Here is a 21,718-nt window from a genome sequence, read left to right as displayed (position 1 = left end):
TTGAGTCATTTCGGCGCGCAGTTTCGACGATTGCGCTTGTCCGCAGCATATGAGTTTACTGAAAAAAAAAACAAAAAAAAAGTTACCATAGGGAACTCTGGCGCTGCGATTATTCGGCTGAAAACCACGCTGGTGATGGATAACACATGGCTTTGTCTAAAGCTCGCGACTGCGACATAAGATCTTATTGTGGCGTTGTTTACTTTATCTTTCCGAATTTCCAAGCACCCATGTAGGTTTATAAACATTGCAACGCAATCAGTCTCTGCTGCGAACGTGCGTAATCACAAAGAATTTTCTCCGCTTGTGGTATACCTTAACGCTCGCCCAACACCCGTATACACTGCGCCTGCTGTGTTGCGTTCCACTGCAACCAAACCCGCTACCTTGTGCTGAGCAGCGGGACGCCGCGTAGCCATTGAGCCACCTACATCGACGCGTCCGCAAGGGAACGAAACGGAAAAGCGCCGTGTGGCTTTTAAACCGGCGAGAATGGCGCACACCCGAAACCTCGTTGTTTACAAACAGGCTCGACGATTCCTTAAAATCCACGCACCCATGATTCGGCGCGTTTCTTCGCAGAGTTAAGGCGCCACGGAGTGTGTGTAGCCCGTCGCTGACTATACTACATAGCCGCAAACAGTATAGCAGGAGGCGGCGGGCCAGCAAAGCAAGCACAGCAAAGCTAGAGCGAAGACTCGTTTTACTTCCCCATTTTTTCCCCATCAACCGCCGCGACCGCGCGCACCCGCGGCGACCCAGCTATAAAGTCGTGCACCGATTCGGGTACGTCAGCTCTCTTCCACCCACTACTTCCCCAATCCCCCCCCCTCTCTCTCTCTCTCTCTCTGTTATATATATTTTTTTCATCTTCGCGCAAAGCGCCGTGCACTACGCGTATATACGAGTGTGCTTACAGCGCGTCCAGTAGCTTGCAGCCTTCGTATATCAGGCGTATGGTAGCAGCGGCTGCGTACATGTATACGAAGCGCTTCGGACGAGCTCGAAAGCACGCCCGCGACTGCGGCGGCGGGCCCCAATCTCTTCGCCCAGAGCCACTTGTTCGGCTCGCGAACAAAAACGCTCCTACCGCCCGGGAGCTCGAAACGAGAAAGCAAACACGGCCACACACGTGCACGTTAAAAGAGACCCTGGCAATACACAGCAAAGCAGCGGTTACAACGGGCGGACGCACAACTCCCAGCGCGCGCTCGTGCTTCGAGGATGCTTGTGTGGGACGGCGCCGGCAGCGGTGCTTGGACCGCGCGGCGAAAAGCCGCACTCGATGCGTGCTTGTCACTTATTTGCTTTCTCAGTGTCCCACTAGCACAACGTTCCCAGCGTGAAAAGAAAGAAAGAAAAAGAAAGCAGAGTTGAGATAGCAAGGCTGGAACGAGAAGCCACGACCAAGACATTCTATAGGGGCTACGGGGACGCCCATGCGGCGGGTCTGCTTGTGCCCGGGACGCAGCCGAGCGTGCGACAACGTCCTATTCACTCTCTTGATTTATTGCGCGCTCTCTCTCTCGTTCCTTTGCCGGTTCCGGATTCGCTTTCGAGCTCCACGAATGCATGTGATCTGTACATAGGGGACGCGCAGATCGTTTTCGTGCACGAAGACGCCTGCAAAAGAACAACGCCGCATGTATGGTTAAGGCGCACATGCAAACATACATGCGTGAACGCCTCGTTCGGCCTACTTAGTCTTTAGTGTACGTCGTGCAAAATCCGCATGTGTTAGTTAGATATCACTAACCGAAGCCCAACAGGAGAGAGAGAGAGAGAGGGGTAATGGAGGGAGGGACACCCAGACGCCCATAAGGTTTGCTACCCTACACAGGGAGGGGGCAAGGGCTTGTAAGGGAAGAGAAGCAGGCGAGGAGAAAGAACGCCGACGGCGCCGCTACATCTGGATGTTTACATTGGCACAACAGTTGGTCAATAAAGCCTGTGAGCTTGAGGAACTCCACCAATTCACGTGTCGATCGCTTTCTCAGCTCGACATGTTGGTTATCTCGATGCGGCCGTACCGCATGGGGAACGTATGCGAGGTCCGCGAAGATACAATTGACCACTTTACGAGAACTTGCTGCAAGAAGTGCGAGGTATAGTAGCGGGGTGACCTGGAACGGTAACTTCAAGCAAGTCCTCTCATGCGTCTTTGCTGGTTTACCCATGGCACTCACACTCGACAAGGACGGACTTTTCGCGTATTTCAGAAGTACAACCTAACCAGCTTAGCATCGTTCCTTATATATATATATATATATATATATATATATATATATATATATATATATATATATATATATATATATATATATATATATATATATATATATATATATATATATATATAGAGAGAGAGAGAGAGAGAGAGAGAGAGAGAGAGAGATACGGTAGCGCTCACTTGAGGGCTATTGCAGTAGAGGAATTTTCAAAGAAAAATTTCAGCACAGACAATACAACATCATAGTGCATTGTCAAACACAAATTACAGGAAGGATGAACAAGTATGCACGTGTAAGGTTTGTTAGAAATGCAAGAATAAAAGTAAGCATGATCAATTCTTAATTATCCCGTTACCTGTATTACAATTCTAGTTGAGTATAAAACATTTTGTGCTGTTACAGTGCACTCCGGAAGGCCATGCCATATGTCAATACATGAAGGAAAGAACGAGTGTCGAAAATCGTCAAGACGTGTTTTATAAGCCTGTACACTGGCACTGTGGTTCAAGTGCGCACTGTGTTTTAAGGCGGGACCAATGTATGTTTTTTTGTTTATTCTTATCTGATTCCTGGACATCTGGAAGAACAGTTTCATTAGTTGTTTTTCTCACCGCGTTTCTAGCAGTTCCAAGTCGCAACATTTCGACATGTCTGTTACAGAATCGGCTCTCCGATAACGCGAACAAACAAAACGCACAGTGGTACTCTGAATTTTTTTCGGGTTTGTCTCGCAGGTACAGTTAGTGAGGGCTCCAAACTGAGAAGGCGTACTGCAAAACCAGGTGAACAAATGTTTTGTGCGCAATTAGGTTCAAATGTTTTGGTGCATGCTGCAACTTTTTTCTCAAGAAAGAACAGTTTCCTGTAAGCCCTAGAGCAGACCTCCTCCACCTGGAGGCGCCAGCAAAGGTAATAATGAATGACCACCCCTAAATACCTAAATCTACGTACATTCAACTGAGTTGTCACGAACTTTATAGTCATAGGAAGGTGCGGTTTCCTTTCTTGTTATATGAGCAAACGTCAATTTCGAGTAATTTATTCCCACTTCCCATCTTATGCGCCAGTCATGTAAACCTTGGAGGCATCGATTAATTTTCCTTTGGTCGGTTTTTTCTGCCACGGTAGAATAACGCAAACACTCGTCGGCAAAAAGTTGTATTTTAACAGCTGATTCAAGAACACTGGAAATATCATTGATATAAATCAAGAATAATAGCGGCCCCAATACGGACCCCAGAGAAGACTTCTAGTGCATGAGACAAGCACTTTTCAATGCGGACGTTGTACGCGGCCAATAAAAATAGGCTGCAATCCAGTTCACAATGCCTGTAGCAATACCTGCGTTCTGAATTTTAAGAAGCAATTTGCAATGCGATACCTTATCAAAGGCTTTTGCGAACTCTATGCAGATGACGAAAATTGGTTCGCAGGCATCCAAAGCTAGATAAATATCATGAACCGTCTCAATGAGTTGCGAAACAGTGGACAATCCGCTTCGGAATCCATGTTGTGATGAAAAGAAAAAGTTATACGCTTCAAGGAAAAGAGTGATATGCTTTGCTATTGCATGCTCTATAAGCTTACAAATCACAGAAATAAGTGATATGGGACGATAGTTGCTAACTTGACTTCGACTGCCGGATTTAAAAACCGGAATCACAGCAGCGTTGAGCCAATCTTGACGTAATGAACTGGTTTCCAAGGATTTCTAAAGGTTATTAAACAAAATGACGCCCATTCAGCATATCGCCGGAAAGATTAACTTGGGATCCCGTCTGGTCCGCTTGATTTTTGGTATCAAGAGTAAGCAATGGCTAAACTATGCCTGCCTGAGTGATTTCTAGTGGGCCAATTGCGCAGGCGCCCAATTCACTGCGCTCCTTTTTTTCCTTGCTCTGTTGTCGTCTTCGTAAGTACTGACTGGAAAACTACATTAAAGCATTCTGCTATTTGCGTCTTTTTTCGTGATCCTTTAAGATCCGTTTTTTATCTGGTGTACCTTTTCTTCTTTATCGCTTAAGTGCATCCAAAACCTTCGTGGCGAAGACTTCAGGAACCCAGGAAGCGTTTCGTTAAAGTACTTTTTCTTGGATGCCCGTAAGGCTAATTTTAGTTGAGCACGCAAATTGAACACCAGGGCTAGGTTTTGTTTATTTTTGCGAAACCGTCTTATTCTGCGCGTTGTGTGTATTAATCCCGAGTTATCCATGGGCTATGCTGCTTTGTTTTTGTTTTTTTCACGCGGGTAGGAATAAAAGTATCTACGCAACGGTTGACGATTCCCTTGCAACGCTGCCACAATTCTTCTACAGACTCACTAGATGACGCAAGTTCAAATTCATTAAATGATAGACTTAAGTTGTCTACTATTGTTGTACCACCTGCCCGTGCGTATAGTCGTTCATAAGTTTAAAAGCAGGTGATCGCCAGCGACAGTGTATATCGACTGGTATAGCGACGGACATCATTTCGTGGTGTGATATTCCTGGTTCGACTTTGCTAGATGGGAACACAAGGTTTAACAATGTCTGAGAATATAAAGTTTCTGGTGTATTTTCTTCAACAATTTGCCTTAAATTAACAAAACATAATTTCCAGTAGTTTTTCAGCACTCGAAACTTATCTGTGTCCGGGCGAGAGTTTTGCAGTTTATGTGGGGTAAATTAAGATCTCCAGTCATTATTAGCCTTGTACTCTTATTTAAATGGGTGCACAAAAAAGCGTTTAATTCGTCCAGGAACTCAGGCGTCGTAGCAGGGGCCCTGTACATGCCTCCCACAATGAAAGCAACGCCACTCAATGATAATTTGCACCATACTGCTTCTGAAAAGCCACAGTCTGTTCTTTCGATGAATTTTGATGAATAACTACAGCTACGCCCCCACCTCCTTGAGCCCCTATTCCATCTGAACATTTTATATCCCCGATGAACAACACAGTCATTGGGAACTAAACTATTTAACCACGTTTCTGTAATAATAACTTCCTGTAGGTTATGAGACAGTAATATAGGTTTAAGTTCTGTGATATTCTGTGCAGTACTCCGTGCATTCAACAAAACAAGACGTAGATATGCGTGCTGTTTTGAAGCATCCTCCGGCGCAGTGTAGTTACAGAAAAGCCGTGCAAATTTGGGGCGGTTTTGTCCCCGTTTTGCGGTATCTCCCGACGTTCTCCTCGCGCTTGGTCCCAAAAATAACTTTTGTCTTTTATCTTCAGTTTTTCATGGATCAGTGAAAGCTTAACCTTATTAGCGCTTTCCGAAGCAGCACTTTCCCATAACTGTTTTCGAATTTCCACCGTTTATGGTGCATAGTCATTGCTGACGGAGTGGGAAGATCCCTTCAGTTTGTAGCAGTTTTTCATAACGTGCTCCTTTTCTTTATATTCATGGAATCGCATGACACCGATCTACTTTTCCCCTTTTTAATCCTGCCCAGGTGATGTACTCTTTCTAACGTCTTTACCTCAACGCCGAGCTTGTCCTGAAATACCTTTTCCATGACTGCTTTTTCAAATTAATGTCTGTTTCAAAGGCACTTTCTTCGACACCAAAAACGAGAAGATTGTTACGTCTGCTTCTGTTTTCGTATTCTACCAGTTTCTTTTACTTGTAACCGCACAGTGTCCTCAAGAGAATCTATTCTGGTTTTTATTTCCTGGATAACATCTAGTGCACTGGGTGTCTTGTTTATCTTTGCATACAGTTCGCAGATCTGAGTCTTAATGTCATTAAAGCCACTTTCAGCCGGGGCCTAGTTATCTAATGCCATTTGCAACAGTTGCGCGGCCATAGGCCCAGGGTTTTCTTCAATATCACCCGACATTATGAGCAGTAACACCATCGACTAACAAATGTAAACAATGTGTGTATGTGTACAACAAACGAGTCTCGGATCCGTGATGGAATATATTAGGTGGGGGGGCTAACAGAGTTCTGACGACTTCTTCAAGGAGAAGCGATAATGAAAAACATGGCTGTGATAACTTTGACAGACGCCGCAAAATTTCGCTGAAGCTCATTTAGCAGCTATGCCGCCGTAGACACCTCCGCTAATGTAGCTGTACCTTACTTCATTTGTCAGTCACTGCGGGCTATACCATTCGGCAGCCATGTCAAGAGAGGCCACATCAAAGGAATACGGGAGAAAATATACAAGAAAAAATCTCGTGCCAGTTGCATATCATCCAAAAGGAAAGCAGTTAACCGATTACATTCACAAGACAGACGTGTAAAAATGCTACTAGCAAGCACGGCAAGACAAATGCTACACTAATTATGAGAGTTGTCTACTGTTGCTTAAGCATCCTTCGGCTCGGCTCTTCACTATTGCTTAACTGCTTTTCCTGGCTTATGCCTGTCTACTCATCGCTTTTCGGGTGCTAAAGAAATGAAACCTGTGCACTCAACGGTGTGGAGATGAGTTGCCAAGATCGGCATGGCCTTTTCAATGCAATCGTATCAACTGAGCCAGAACGCCGTCACAACCTGTTTCAGCACAGCCGTTTTTCCCCTTTATTATTTTATTTTCTATTTTTCCTTTTTATTACGACCTTGACGCGGTGACGGTGGCGTCGCCAGTATTTTTTTCCTAGCGCCACGAATAATTTGTTGCAAGACTATTACCACATGTTTGACGTAATAGTTCTGCGGAGACTCGCAAGGTGGAGAGAATTCTCTCTACCTTGCGGGTTTTCGCAGAACTATTACGTCAAACTCTTGCGTTTGCTTCCATTTGTTAAGTTCCAACTTCGCTCTCCTATTTGCTAGCCGCCTGGTTTGCTTGGATGGCAAAGCGGCTGCCCCGGAAAAGCGGTGGTTCCGGGTACGAGTCCCGCAGCAGGACGAATTTTTCTTCAACTTCGAGGCTTTCCTTTCGAGGAATCCGTATGGGTTTCCTTTGTAGCAGTTGTTACGATTGGGTGGAGGTCTCATTTTCCCTTTTTTAATTAACTTATTATACCATGTACTAATCAGTTATTCTTTCCATTCTCAGCAGCCTACAGCAGGCTTTTCTGCACATAACACTGTAATGCGCAAAAGTAAACTTGCAAGGCGGCCTGACGCGAATGGTTTTCTGTCGGATCAGCCTTTATTTCTTTTGTTCCTTATCGCTTATAAAACTATCGATCATCTAAATTTACACTATTATAATGATTAAATGTCTTCCCTAATTATGCATTCTTTGCAGATAGAAGGCATTACACTTTTAGCGTGACAGAGGGATTTCACTGCGGTACTCGCCAAAGAATGCTTCCGCTTTAAAAAAGAACAGTTAGGACATCTGCAATGATCATGTCTGCACCAAAGCGCCCCATGCTTTTCCACGCAGATAGAAGGTATTACACTTTTCGCGTGACAGAGAGATTTCGCTGCGGTACTCGCCAAGGAATGCTTCCGCTTAAAAAGAAAAAAAAAAACAGTTAGGACATCTACAATGATCATGTCTACGCCAAAACGCCCCATACTTTTCTCACGTAACTCGTCTGCGTCGGGGACACCTTAACGAAGCGTCGAAGCTGCGGTCGAGTCTTACAAGCCTACTGCGAAGATAAGTGCCAACGGCGATGTTCCGTTCTGCCGTGTATCGCCGGTACCCGGAGCGCCCTGCTAAAATTGCAACCGCCAAACGTAGGAAGGAAACGCCAGGAGGGCGCGGAGGTCAGTCACGGGGCGTCAGGCCCTGACTTCCGGGAAGCGTAAGGCAGTGCGAGATAGGAACCTGCCGGGTACGCCAGCTATATACTTCCGGAGGAGGCGGTGAAGACGTGTGGACAGCGCGTTCCGGGCTATCAGCATCGCCTTGTCGCGGCCTTTCTATCTATAAAATAAGACGGCGCACTGGAACGCCGTCGGAAGCTAAAGACACGCTTAAGGACAAAACATTACGGAAGACACGGGGACGAAGGGAAGCGTAGAGACACAAGCACTGAAATGTTCTTAAGCGTGGATCCATACTAACAGGCTCAGCTTTCAATCTTGCTGCAGAAGGCTGCCGGAAAGGGGGGAGGGGGAGGATTGTTGCGGAGGAAAAACGAAGTGTTTTTCAAGTTTTCTTATACCCCTGTCACACGGGAAGATTTAATGTCATTCCAATCGAATGACATTCGCATATAATGCCACTAATCGGGATTTACACGGGAAAATTTAATGTCATTCGAATCGAATGACATTTGCGATCGAATGAGTTAGGGGACTCATTCGCATTCGATTTCGAACCGAATGTATACTCTAAACCCCAGAATAGACAACAGCAACACGCAAAGCGAAAAAATATTGCGTGCATCAGGAAAGTCAGAAGATATCTTTTTGGAGTTATAAAAAGGAATGATTATTTTTGCCGCGATGATATTTTCACCACGGGCTGCGCTCAAGCGCTGTTACTCTTTGCATCAAGAGTCTGTTGCGGCGCTCGGCCATATGGAATGTGTTGATCGAAGTGCTTTTAGTTATGAATAATTGGCGTCAAAATGTTTTCGTCCGTTTTAAACGTAATCGCAAAAGTTCTTAAACACGCTTAATAGACACAAAATGTATTCAAATTTCACAAATTTTTTTTCCAGATCGTCATTGTTATCATTTGTGAATGCCATTATATTTTACTGTGTAGCACCGCAAGAGACCGAATGGCATTCGATGCATCGAATGCCATAGTGCTGGTAGCGCGTTCTTCGTCCCGACTAAAGCACACATTGTATATAGTAACGGCCCGTGCGCGCCTTAATCGTGAAGCCATGTACTCAATGCAAGAGGAGACGTTGCGAAGCGCACCTACGTCCTTAACTTTGACAACCTGGGTTTCTTTAACATGTACCGAAATCTATCTGTGTATGCAAGCGTTATTGCATTCCGCATCCGGTGCAATGCTGCCGCTGCGGTCAGGAATCGAACCAGCGACCTCCATCTCTGCTTGTGTCGGCAACAGAACGCCACCGCCAACGAGCCGCCGCGCTGGGTATAATGCACGGATCTATACGGGCGCGTTGCCACCACACACAGGCAGCCTTGATGGGCGTCCGAACGTAGCGTGACAAAGGTTCGTCCGCTTCGAGGCTGACGGGCGGGCCTGGCTGGCGCCCAGACATGGAAAATGTTGCGCTGCACCATGAGTGAAACAGCGGACAAGGTGAAAGGAAAAAATACAAGCGCTAACCTGCTAGTCAGGTGTTCTTGTTGGCAAAAGAAAAGTATGCAAATTGCGTGCACTGGTGCATATATACATATGCAAGTGAGTACTAGACAAGTTAGAATGTTCGCAATGTATACAGCGACAAAGGATAGACGCGCAGGAAAAAGTATAGGGTCGGCATGAACGCCGTCTTTCAGTTAAATGCTTATTAAAAAGAAAGTGTGGCGATTGTATATATCGTAATAACAGCGGGAAAACCCGAAAAAACAACGAGACTACCAAAATAATAAGTGAAAGTCCGAAGGCACAGGTTACAAGGCGTAGCTGTGTGCAATCGAAAGGCGAGTTCGAGTTATGTCATGTGATAGAAGGCTGATACACGATTGCGCCAATGTTTTGTAATACTTCTGCCTATTTTTCCTCGTCTGCGTCTTTCGTAACGAATCATTGTGAAAGAATACCAGGAAAAGAATATGAGGCCGGATAAACAAAGGTTCTCGTTCGTAATCACTGTCGGCCATTTACAGACTGCCTCAGCGAATATGCTCGCCATCGTGATTGGCCGGCGCCTGTTCGTACGAGCTGTTTTTAGCGTACGAAGCTTTTTGTGCTTCTGCTTGAACTCATCCGGGGTGCTTTTATTTCTCTTTGCAGGCGCCTTTCTGCCTACGTTTGCTTCGAAATATGCTTTTAAACTCTGTCTGGAAACGGTCATGCGTAGAGCACGAAAATACTAGAACGAGAAAGAGACGATGATGGTGTTGTGACGCAAGGCCAAGGGAGAGGGAGAGAAGCGATGAATCCATGCCTGGGTGTGCAATTAATCTAAATTAGCTCATGCAGGTCCGTTCCACGGCCGATTACGCAAGAAATGCGTGCGTAGATCAACAGGCGGTATTCTAACCTACTCGAACTCGTATACGAACGCAACAAGCGACCTTCCACAGTCATGCAAAAATTACACGGAGCTCATAATCTATAGATATGATAGCACTGTACGTGTCATCCGTCGTCGACCGCCCTGTAGTGGCGAAACAGAAGTCAATACATTGACATAGCCACAGGAGAGAGAGAGAGAGAGAGAGAGAGATATGAAATAAAGGAGAACTGCAGGAAGGTCAACCAGGACCGAAAATAAAGTTTGCTACCCTACACTAGAAAACCGGGGAGGTGGAGAATGGAAAGTTAAGAAGAAAGCAGAGAGAGAAAGAGAGATAGCCTTCCCAGGTGCATGTCATTCTGAGCAACTGTCACATCATAGACAGCGAAGCTGCTTAAGCGAGTTCGCGCACTCTTCAGAAGTACTTGGGGGGTCTCTTTGCTGGCTGTTCTTAGTGATAATTTATAGCGAACGCATCGTCATATACGGCACGCTCCGGGGCCGCCACGCAGTTTGCGCTGCGTTGCGGGACCACGCCGTCAGCTTTCGCCGCCGCAGCCGTGCAAACGTGATCCTATAGCCGAGCTCTAACGTGGAGACGGTAAAACGCGACACAAGAAGCAAGAATCAGGGATTGCTGTCTAAATAAACCACGCAAGGAAGTGCGTTCGAGTGAGGTATATACGAAAGGGCCGCTTTTACTTTATAATCACGTATAATTACGTTTTAAAGCCGAAAATTCGTCACTCCAACGCAGCTTGCCTCGCTGGCTGTTTCTTGGCATTTGATAACGAGCACGCCACCGCACGCTGGCCTTTACCCCTCGCACGATAAGGGCTGCGAAACTCCCCTTGAAGTTATCGATGAAAAAAAAAAAAAACATGCGCAGCTTGCACTACTGGTGCAAGGCTCCTGGAGTCAACAGTGGAGCTTGTGATCACCTAGCTTTTACGTGGCTTGCCTAAGTTGTTTGTAGGTTTTGCGAGGTTATGCTAGGTTTCGCCAAGTTGTTGGTAGGCTTGGTTAAGTCGTTTCTAGGTTTTGCGAGGTTATGGTAGGCTTGGCTAAGTTGTCTCGGTAGGCTTGACGCTGAAAGTTTTTCGAGCAGTCGCAGCCCTGGATCGCTTTCTCGGCGACGTCGAGCGTTCAGGCGCCGACTCTCGCGTTCCCTGGACTGAAACTCAAGATCCTCGACCCGGCGTTCCGGCTCAGCTCGGCAGCGACGCATCGCTTCTCGCTTGGCAGTACGGCGCTCTTCCTGATAAGCCGCGTCTGCTTCGGGCATCCGGACTTTCTTCGGTCTTGCCATGGCAGCAGCACGTACGCACGGAGTAGAGGATGCGAGAGATGTGTGGCCGCGCCGGCTCTTTCGAACTTTTGCTCGACCGTGACGTCACGACTCCGCCGTATACGCGCGTGGGGTGCGAGCAGGTGACGTGGCTCGGTGATCTCGCAGGTGGTTGCTGGGCAACGCGAGGCGGCGCAAAGCTGGGCCGAGTTTTTTGTGGTAACGCTCCACGGCGGAACTAAAGCTTAAACGGCCCCGCTGTTAAAAAAACGTTTGTACGGCTTTACGTGTCAGAACAACGATCTGATTATGAGGCACGCCGTAGTGAGGGACTCCGGGTTAATTTTGATTACCCGGGGTTCTTTAACGTGCGTCCAATGCACTGTACGCGACCGTCGTTACATTCCGGTTCCACCGGAATGCGGCCGCCGCGGCCGGCACGGCACGCGCGACCTCGAGCTGAGTGGTGCAATGCCATAACCACTGAGTTACCGCGGCGAGTGGAGAGAGAGAGAGAGAGAGAGAGAGAGAGCATAGGCACTATCACAACACAGGGTCATGGCCGTGCAATGCACATCACTAAGGCCAAAAAGCAGTTTGCGCAGGTTTTGTCGTCGTTAAGAATTTTAGCGGCGCCTTGCAGTCGCCCGCTGCTACGATGGGTTATGAGGTGGGCATTACAAAGTCCGGTCTGCGAATGAATCTGGCGTTGGGTCTGCGATCAACAAGAGTGATCGAAGTCGCGAATGGTCGCTTGTTTTTTTACGCAGCATCGAAGGGAGCCGCACAGTGGCCGACGAAACCTTGAAGCAAGTGTTATGATTGGAGGTGGTCAGGTAGCCCGTGATAAGCTGGACGTCGCCACCGAAAGCAAGCAGAGGCGAAGCGTCTTGTCTTTGCTTTCTTCGTTACCCTCTTGCCCTGCACTATATATACGACTCGTCACTCCAGTTCCCATCCTTCGCTCGCCAGACGACGAGGGGAAGATGGTTAGCCGCCGGTCCCCCAATATACCTATCTCCACGTTCAAGCCGTGTTCGGGCCAGTCAATGCAACCTGTAAAAGCTCTTATCTACCCGACCAAACAAGGTAGGAGACAGCGACGAAGACATTAGTGGACTGCTGTTCCATCCTCGCATTCTGTCTTCATGCCTGTCCTTTATTTTTTTGTGCGCTCTTATTTGCATCGCATAGATGTAACGCATTAAGGTTGAATGCGCAGAAATACGTTCAACGCTCTTATTAGGTTGAACTAAGTAGCTATAAATTAAACGGAATATAATGCGAAAAGCGAGAAAAGTATCAGATGGGGCAACAAAATATAATAGAATAAACGTAGATAATGTGCGCTCAACTGTAAGACGTAATTTCAGACAAAGAAATAACAAAAATGAGAGACCCTTAAGGTTCGCCTTTAAAGAGTAGAACGCGATAGCGTTAAAGGGTCCCTAACTGCTTCTCGTGCTCTCGTTTCCCGCCACTACCTGCTTTTTCATCGTACGTCAATTTGTTTACTTCACACAATCACTTGCTTCTCACCGCACACTACAAAGTCTCATGTTCGCTTACACAAACACACGCGCACACAGACACGCACGCGCACACACACACACACGCACGCGCACGCACGCACGCACGCACGCACGCACGCACGCACGCACGCACGCACAGCGCTTTGCTCAAGGACAATGATACCTCTCCGCGGCTTTGTTGCAAATTGCAATGCGCATTTAATCACACATTATCGATCGGGAATTACCAATCGCTATCAAACACCTATCACTAATGACCACTTAAATATCGATCACTAATTATTGCTATGCTCATGTGCGCTGAATCATGTGACACGCTTCTCCATGTTCATGATCACGTCAATTAAAATTCGATAGAACATCCAAACACTCACATAATACCTGTAATTAGCTTACTAATGATAAGACACGCTCTCTAACAATACCAGATACTTAAACCACAAGCTTCTCATCGATACGTCACACATACATATGCATTCAGTTGTTTAAGTTCAACGAATCAGCACACGATATTACTTTAATATAATTACCTGCTTCCTAATTAGCATACTCAATTACCACGTACACGTAAGTACGTTTCTCTAAAACACTTTTCCAAGTCAGAACAAAGTCTGCTTGTCGATCCATCACGCATGCACTCACATTCATTTGTTTAGGTACAATTAACCACCCGAACACTCGCACTCACTTCAGTCTAATTAGTCCATTCTTAATTACCGAATCATATTTACCATGCGCGAAACGGTACATTTCTCTAACACACTTTACTAAGTCAAAGACCACGAAGCATTCATATACGACTTCCGTTAACAAGGTTGAACAGACGAGCCTTCGTGGCCGTTTCGCATTCCGAAGGCCCTGGTTCGATTTCCACCTAAACCGCAATTTTCTTTTCAGCTCAATTGATTTCCTTTGGTCACAGGAACCTCCCTGAGAAACTTGCCGTCAATGCGAACTTTCTTTGATCTGTTAACAATATTTATTAATTCTTTACTTCCATCGGGAGTTTTCACACACGTCCAACGCACGGTCAACGCCGACGCCGACGCATTTTCCGCGTCATGGGACCCTTGGAGCTATCGCTTTCAATCTCAATGCTTTCAATATACGTAGTGTATGTCACTGGCTGCAAATTCTGTGAGAATATTCCATAAGTTTCTTTCTTTGAACGAAGAGAAGGTATGCATGCTCGAAGCTCGTAGTGTGGTACGTGTGCCTCGAATGATAAACGAGAGTTCTACCCAGGGAAGCAGCGATGAGATAATAAATGCCGTAATCAGCGATACGCGACCATAAAGTTGGGGCTTCATTAGACGCTGAATACTTCACGCGCGGCAACGATCCCGTTCACTAACACCACTGCAGTCAGCGAGTGTTCTTAAAGGTAATTTAACCGAGCGACACGGCGTCCGTTACCAGCACAATACGCCGCCATGTACGTAATGGTTTAGGAACGCTGCATTAAAGGCGAACAGTTTAATATTTCGCAGCTATCTCCGAGTTCGCCCGGTAATTATTTCTGACGCGTCGCAGTTCAATGAGAAACGTTACGAAAACTTCGCTGAAACGGCCCGTTTCAGTAAGCGCACCGCGTTTGTGCTCGTCCACTAAATATCTGTGCCTTTGCGATGTCAGACGGAAAATCCTTTCTTCTGATACGAGTCACGAGCATAAAGCGCGTTTAAGCTGGATTCTCGCGCCCATATCTTCACATTCCATGAGCCTCCCACGGGGAGCGACCTGCATTATCTGAGTTCTCTCTTTCAGGACACAACAGCTGCCAGCGAACGGTTATCACTTCAGATGATCACTTATCGAGATAAGCATACGAAAAGAAGCAAAGCGCAAATGCGACTTGCAGCGCGTGCAAGACGCATTTTATTCATTGCGCCGCGCGCATCGGAAACCGATTCTCGCGCGCGATGTGACGCCAGGTCATCTCGAAGTCATTAGCGCGAAGAAAAAAGACACAATGGCGAAATAAAAATAAGAAATAAAGAGAAGTGAAGAGATATAGCAAATGTACATTGATGAGACTTCTCCAAAGGAACAAAACAGGCGCCATCGCGTGCTAACAGTTACACAATCTGCATCGTCGCGATCTTATTCTCGGTCGTTCGCAGGCTTATTGACGTTGGGAGCGGACGCGGGGAGCGTCATTAAATGAGCATATATAGGTGACGTCAGGAGAAGGAAATTTGACAGAGGCGCGCGGGGCTGTGTTAGGCAGTTACGTTTCACATCTCGCCCGCATTGTTTTTTTCTTTCTTTTTTTGAAGATTACTTGTTTAGGGTAATCATTTCCGTATTAGTCCTGCTTGTCATACGGTTTTCTTTTTACTGTGCACATGCCCCCCCCCCCCCCCCTCCGTGTGCGCGTGCTTCATAATGCCACTCCACCCGCACGTTATAACGCAATGCTGAAATCTTGCCAAACACGAGGCAGACGAAGTATTTTTCCTTAACGACTGCTGACAGCAAACTAATTGCTTTGACAGCAAGAAAAGAAAAGAAGGAACGTGTTGTCCTTATTCTATGCAATTAAGGAATGTATGTAAATGGCATGGCCTTGTCCGCCGGCCGCAAAAAAATAAGCATTTACATAACAACAACAGTTCCGTATTGACGTCAGGAGTGTCTTGTCAAAATATGCAACCGAGTTAACGTCGACGCTGGCACGCATTCGAATCGACGACATAAGTTAAACGAACAAAGACACAAATAAGCGGTGTATTAAACGTTCCACAATCGCCTATAATTCTCGGCCATGTCGCTGTGCTGATCAACGCAATTTTCGACGTTTCCAGTGAAACTCGATCTGCCGAACGCTATATAGCTCTTCCGTTAAACGGTATGTTTTAGCGGGCTTTTGATGTCCCCGAACTAGTGAGCTACAGTAAGCACCCCAATACACTTTTCACTTATTTCATTCAATACATATGGAACTGTAGCGCAAAAAAATAAGGAGAAGAACGGAGCGCACGTCTTAGAGGAGGAACACGCGCTGTCTGTATGCACACACAACTATCGCGAGCGTGCTCGCCGCCTCTTCTCTTGTGCGCAAGTTCTTGCGCTACAGTTCGAAATGGTCAACTAATACCGGCTGTTCCCAATTTTCTGTTTTGCTTATATAACACAAAGTAAAATTTTGCGATGTGCCTTGCAGCTCACGACGTATTCAAATGCGCAACAAGTGGATTGCTTTAGCGAGGTGCTCAACATATAAGGCAGGGGTTTAGACTTTCCGCCACCAAGCGGGAAAAACGGCGAAGCGTTACATGAAAAAGACAGGACATGTCGCTGCCCTAGTGGACTGCCCCATTTGCGACCTCCCTCTGAGGGGACCTGCTTACAAGAGGACTGAGGTCCCGTGATCGGTAGACGAAAATGCCGAAGTGTTCTGCTACGATGCTTCCTAGATAAGGTTATAGAAGCAGTACTTGAGTGTCTGTTGAGGCGTGTAATTCTCTACAGAAATAGCTCAGTGCCACGAAATTCGTGTGCACTCTGAAAAAGGAAAACGTATGCACCCTTCTGAGTTGCATCTTGTTCCAATAATCGTCAGCTGTCTTGCTTGCGTTCCCTTTCTGTAAAAGTATGCAATCGCTTTTTTTTTTTTTGCTACTAAGAACGTTGTACCACGGGGGTACGTGTCGTTCGTGACATGAAAGTAGCGGGCGAGTAGCGTTGAAGAGAGAAAAAACAAAAAACAAAAACAAAAAGAATATTCAATACAGACGACGATTGTTGTTCAAAGGGTGCAAAACTTTTCTTAGAGCGACAGAAAGTTCGCCCGTGTATACACGTGCCTTTGACAGGCCTGCAGTTGCGCCGGGGAAATGCAGTCGCGTAAACTTTAATTACGAAGCAGAGACTACGAAGTGACAGTCACGAAGCCACTTGATTACGAACAGCTTGCGTCACGTCGGCCGTTTCTGGATTGGGTTAACGCGAAGGGGCGTTGCCGAGATTGAGCTGGGTGGGTGCTTATTGTCCTTGCATGAATTCATTTCCCGAAAGCTAAGTGGAAAGATGGCGCTTGCAGTCATTGCCATTTCAACGAATCACCTTGCTGATAGTGTTCATTAAAGCGAAGTGTTACATCAAGGTATAGGCGAGGGAACCGGACAGTATACTCGCTTAAGTGCTCTTTTTCGTCGAGTATATAAGTTATGTCAGGTCAGGTCAAGTTAGCTTAGTTTAGGCGTGCGACAAATATGGGGTTCTGGTACACCGTTCATGCAGCGTAACTTGAGGAAAGCTTCTACCGTGGCATCCGAGACCACCACTGCGAGCCCGTGTTATTTCGGGGACTACGGTTGTATGCTCTTTGTTCTTGCTTTAGAATCGGGCTTACAAGTAATTGCATATGTCAGGCGTGATTTATACTTCAAAAACCTTCGAAAATATTGCTCCCCCGTACACAGCTCAGGGTTATTAAGAGAGAGATACCGGTTTGGTCTCCGGCGTATCTGCGGAATGCAGGGGTTGAGGGGTGCCACATTATACGAGTGCGCGGTCGTTGCGAGCCTGCAAAATGCTGTCGCTCCGATACAAAAGAAGTTGTAAGAGAGCAACAAGCTGGCGCCGAGTTTTCTTTTATAGTGAATTGCCTTAGTTGGCGCTTCCTCCCAACTGTGCGGGCGCTGTCTTGTCGAGTCGAAAACAACTTGGGCACAGGGCCTGTGTACCAATCAACCACTCGAGCCACTGAAAACGTGTCATTTGTTGGCCAGTGCCGCAGAAAGGGTACGTGCCAACGGGTACGTGCCCGAATATACAAACAGAACAATAAAATGTTTTTACCACCAACAACAACAAGAGGCACAAAAAAGTGAAACCGCTAACAGACAAATTGATGTCAGCTACAGAGTAGTGGAGAAGTCGGAAGCAGAAGCAGCCGAGTGTACCGAAAGAAGTGTACATTAATGGGACAAGAGCGTAAGTTGAGCGAGGATCGTCGAGCTATAGAAGGGAAGCGAGGACGGCCGTTGTACGCATCGCATTTAGTTGCATAGCGCTTAATGAAGCGCTTCACACAAGCTTCGCCTGACAGATTTCGACATGCGCATTGAATCCGTGTTTTCTTTTTCCCGATTTTTCATTCCATCCAAAATACTTCGTGGGGTATAACGCCCCCTAAACGGGTAGGGCCATAGTGGAGGGTTCTGAAATTATATTCTGACCGCGTGTGGTTGGCCTGCAGTCGCACCCGCGCCCTTGTGCCCAGCAGCACAACGCCGTAGCCATCTGGGTCTTCATTTCCCTCCCGTTATTTCTTTCGTGCCAAATACGAACAGTTTACACCGCCGTAAATCACTCATTGCAGTTATGGCCCACTGAATACTGCATGCGTAATATATATTGTTTGTTATCTCAGAGTTTCGATTTGCTTTGTGACAAAGCATAATGAGGCGGTGACTCATGCCGGTGTCACACGGTCATCTTCGATCGCGATCGGGCCAGATCCTGATTGAGCTCGATGGCAGATTGAGTAGACGCTACGCAACCACTTTCGATGGCGATCTCGCTCGATCCGGATCCACTGAATCGCGATCCGTGCATCGTGATCGAGCCTTTTTGATTGTGGTCGCAGGCTGACGACCATGCAGTTGCTGAAAGTTGCAGACGATCAGCAGAAGATAATAGCCTGACCCAAAAATGACAAACAAAATAATATTTGTCAGGCAAAAAAAAAGGGGGGGGGGAGGGGAGGAGTTTGGAAGCCCAGTTTTTACAGGGTATTAAGCAAGTTTTATGTGTGCTTTGGATGCACTAGAGACGGCTGGTGCTCTTAAGCTCATCCGAACTTGATCCGGAGCGTGGAACCGTGAGGCAGCGATAAAAAAATTCGATGCGGATCGGACGCGATCGCGATCCAAGGCCAGCAAACTACAGAAGGAGGGCTTTGACTGGACTAAGCGGACAGTGAAAGTCACGTACAGAAAAGCCACCTTGTGCTGCTTTACATTTATTTCTTTTTGACAGTAAGTAAGCAAATCATGTCACTAAGTACTCGTCCGCCCAAGCCATACTAATGAAAAAATTCAGGAAATCGGAGCTTTTATGATAACGTAAATTTGGACAAGAAAGTTGTAACATTAATCCAACCTAGATTTTAACAATATCAATCACAGAACAAAACCAAGGTTTTCCAATTAGATTTCAACGCACAAACTGCGCAAGTCATGGTGCGAATTTGTGTGACCATCACTGATGAAATTTGACCCAGTGTCAAAGCGGGCTTCGCTCCGTATGTGTTTATTCAAACTGCGCTATCTCGCTCGGAACAAGCATTGTGACGTCTGTGGCCATCGTGTGCAGGATCCAACGCCCGTGCGTTTAAGTCTTCGACGTCTCTGGAAGTACTTCGAAATTCTAACAGCGGTCCGACTGGGGGAGTCTGCAAGTTAGCAAGCTACGAGAGAACCACGCGAATCGAGTGACATTTGAAAAAACGCAATCGACAATGTCATCTGGTATACGTCTCTATGCCTTGACGACTAGTTCAGGCGCGATGTAGAAAAACCGGTAGCTTTGTAATTTCACGCAACTTCAGAAACACGAAACACGTATGCGTCAAGCTGTCAGCTAACTATTTAAGAGTGCCGGCCTGCAGGTTGCCTAAGCAGAAGCTAACTACTCTCCACTCACCTTGTTGATGTCGAGCAGGATGAGCTTAGCGCCGACTTGCGCGCAGCGCAGGGCGATCTCGCGTCCCAGCCCGTGTCCCGCTCCGGTCACGAGCACGTGCTTGTCGCGCAGCGACTTGCGGCTCGCGGGAACCACAAGTCGCAGCATGTACACAAGCACCGACAACACGCAGCGCCCTACGACAACCAACATCTCGAGCAGGAGCAACACGTACGGCGCCACCTCCATGGTTCGGCAGCAGCCGGGTGGTTGCAACGGTCGCGGCAGGCCGGTCGCCGAGCGGCGTGTTCAAAGCGCGCGGGACCCGCGTGAGGGCGAGAAGGCGCCACGGCTCAGGAATGCGCGCTGCAGACGGAGTCCTCCGTGCGCGACCAGCAAGCACACAGCAAAGCGACGAGTGGCTTCGGCGGAGACGGTAGGAGTGACCGCGTGGATTTTCGGCGCCAAAGTCCAGGCTCGAAAAGGGAAAGCGGCCGCCGCAGCGGGGAGAGGAGTCTCGTCGCCGAATTGCCACGGAGCGCGGGACTTTCTTCGAAAGGTCGGTCAGGGACGACGGGCCGATTTTGTGTCGGTGAGGGTCGCCGGCCCGTCACGGCGGAGGCAGCGGAACCGGAGCGGAGAAGCCGCCGGCCGGGCTCTGCAGAAGGAAGCACTACTCTGGCCGAGCACGCACTCCTTGCGCCGAGGCCCGTCGGGTGTGGCGGCCTCGCCCGGGCACCCTCGCCGCGCCGGCGTCGCCGCCTCGACCGCCGCCTGCTGCCCCGCCAGCTGTTCAAAGCCGCCGCACGGCGCGACGCCCCGCGGCGCAGCGGCGAAGCGTCGAGATCGGGAATTTTGGGAGGCCTTTGGGCCACGCCATGAGTCCCGCGCCCGATTTGGTCGACGCTCACGCTTGGGATAGGTGGCGATTCACTCGCGTTTGTTTCATCGTCTTCGGTATTTTGTCGATGGGGATGCTGTTTTCGGTTGCGACGGTGGTGTGGCGCGCGAGTTTGCGTGGGGGATTACATGTGGTCCTTATCTCGTGTACAGATAAATCTCCTGCTGTGAGTTTGCCCTGCACTGAAACCGACGCGGCTCCGGCACCTCGCAGCAGCGGGACTTTCGCCGCATAATCCGAGCGATTACACTGCTTGGACACAGGGACCACATTATCGATCCTTCTTGGACTTCATTAGATCGGCAAATCTTTTTTTCATTCATATAATCATCCTTATTCATCCCCCATCCCATACCCCTGTATGCCCCGAGGCATTTACCCTCGCATTAAAAAAAAAAGAAATCTCCTGCTTCGAAGGTTAAGCTGGGTTAAAGCGAAGCCTTCTTTGCAAATCCTCCTGGACTTTCCTCACCGTGGACACTAGTTAGCTTATGCTGCTGCCTTACCTATTACTGACAGCTAAAAACAATTAAATTACGTAGGTGCCCGACGCTGGGATCGAACACTGGCCCTCCAGCATAGCAGTGCAATGCTTCATCCATAAGACCATAGGTCCACAATCGCACGTATGCTACCAGTGTGCCAACTCCATCTAGCATTTCAGATGACCGATCTCCGCGTGTCGATGATGATTATTATTACATGATAATGATGATGAATTTTGTACTATGTCCCATACCCAGAATTGGCCAAGAAGCGGGCTAACAACGCTGACTAGCTATTTGAGATGGTCGATGCGTTTTGATGGCGATGATGATCTCCATACTATGACACATACATACAATGGTAGGGGTGGGGTATGGATTGGCCAAGAACCGGACGGAGCATTTAAAATAAGTAAGAAGAAAAGGCGAGAGACAAGCCAATGTAGGAGTTGTTCAATATTGCACAGCGCCCATGCGCGCGCGTTTGCTTTACGCCAGTGACGCAGGAATGAGATGGGCAAATTTATAGCGTTTCATTACCCGCTTTACGATAGCTTCGCTTCTAGATTTCAAGATGTGCGTTGGACCTGCGCACTTTCCTTTTTGTACCAACAATAGTGGATATTTGTTGCTTT

At 47.5% G+C, this 21,718-nt stretch overlaps 1 protein-coding gene across 1 annotated transcript in view; it reads right to left on the bottom strand.

Moving 5' to 3' along the window:
* Positions 1-20,628, bottom strand: part of LOC135921280 (17-beta-hydroxysteroid dehydrogenase 13-like) — a 128,704-nt gene extending 108,076 nt beyond the window's left edge. Inside the window, exon 1 of the mRNA XM_065455604.2 lies at positions 19,719-20,628. Within this exon, the coding sequence (XP_065311676.1) occupies positions 19,719-19,946 (228 nt within the window). The 5' untranslated portion in view covers positions 19,947-20,628. The remainder of the gene's footprint in view (positions 1-19,718) is intronic.
* Positions 20,629-21,718: the final 1,090 nt, after the last annotated feature.

This window comes from Dermacentor albipictus, chromosome 5 (genome assembly GCF_038994185.2).
Source record: "Dermacentor albipictus isolate Rhodes 1998 colony chromosome 5, USDA_Dalb.pri_finalv2, whole genome shotgun sequence".
Classification (NCBI taxonomy): domain Eukaryota; kingdom Metazoa; phylum Arthropoda; class Arachnida; order Ixodida; family Ixodidae; genus Dermacentor; species Dermacentor albipictus.
Note: the sequence above shows the minus strand (reverse complement) of the source record. Positions and strands in the feature narration are given on the sequence as shown.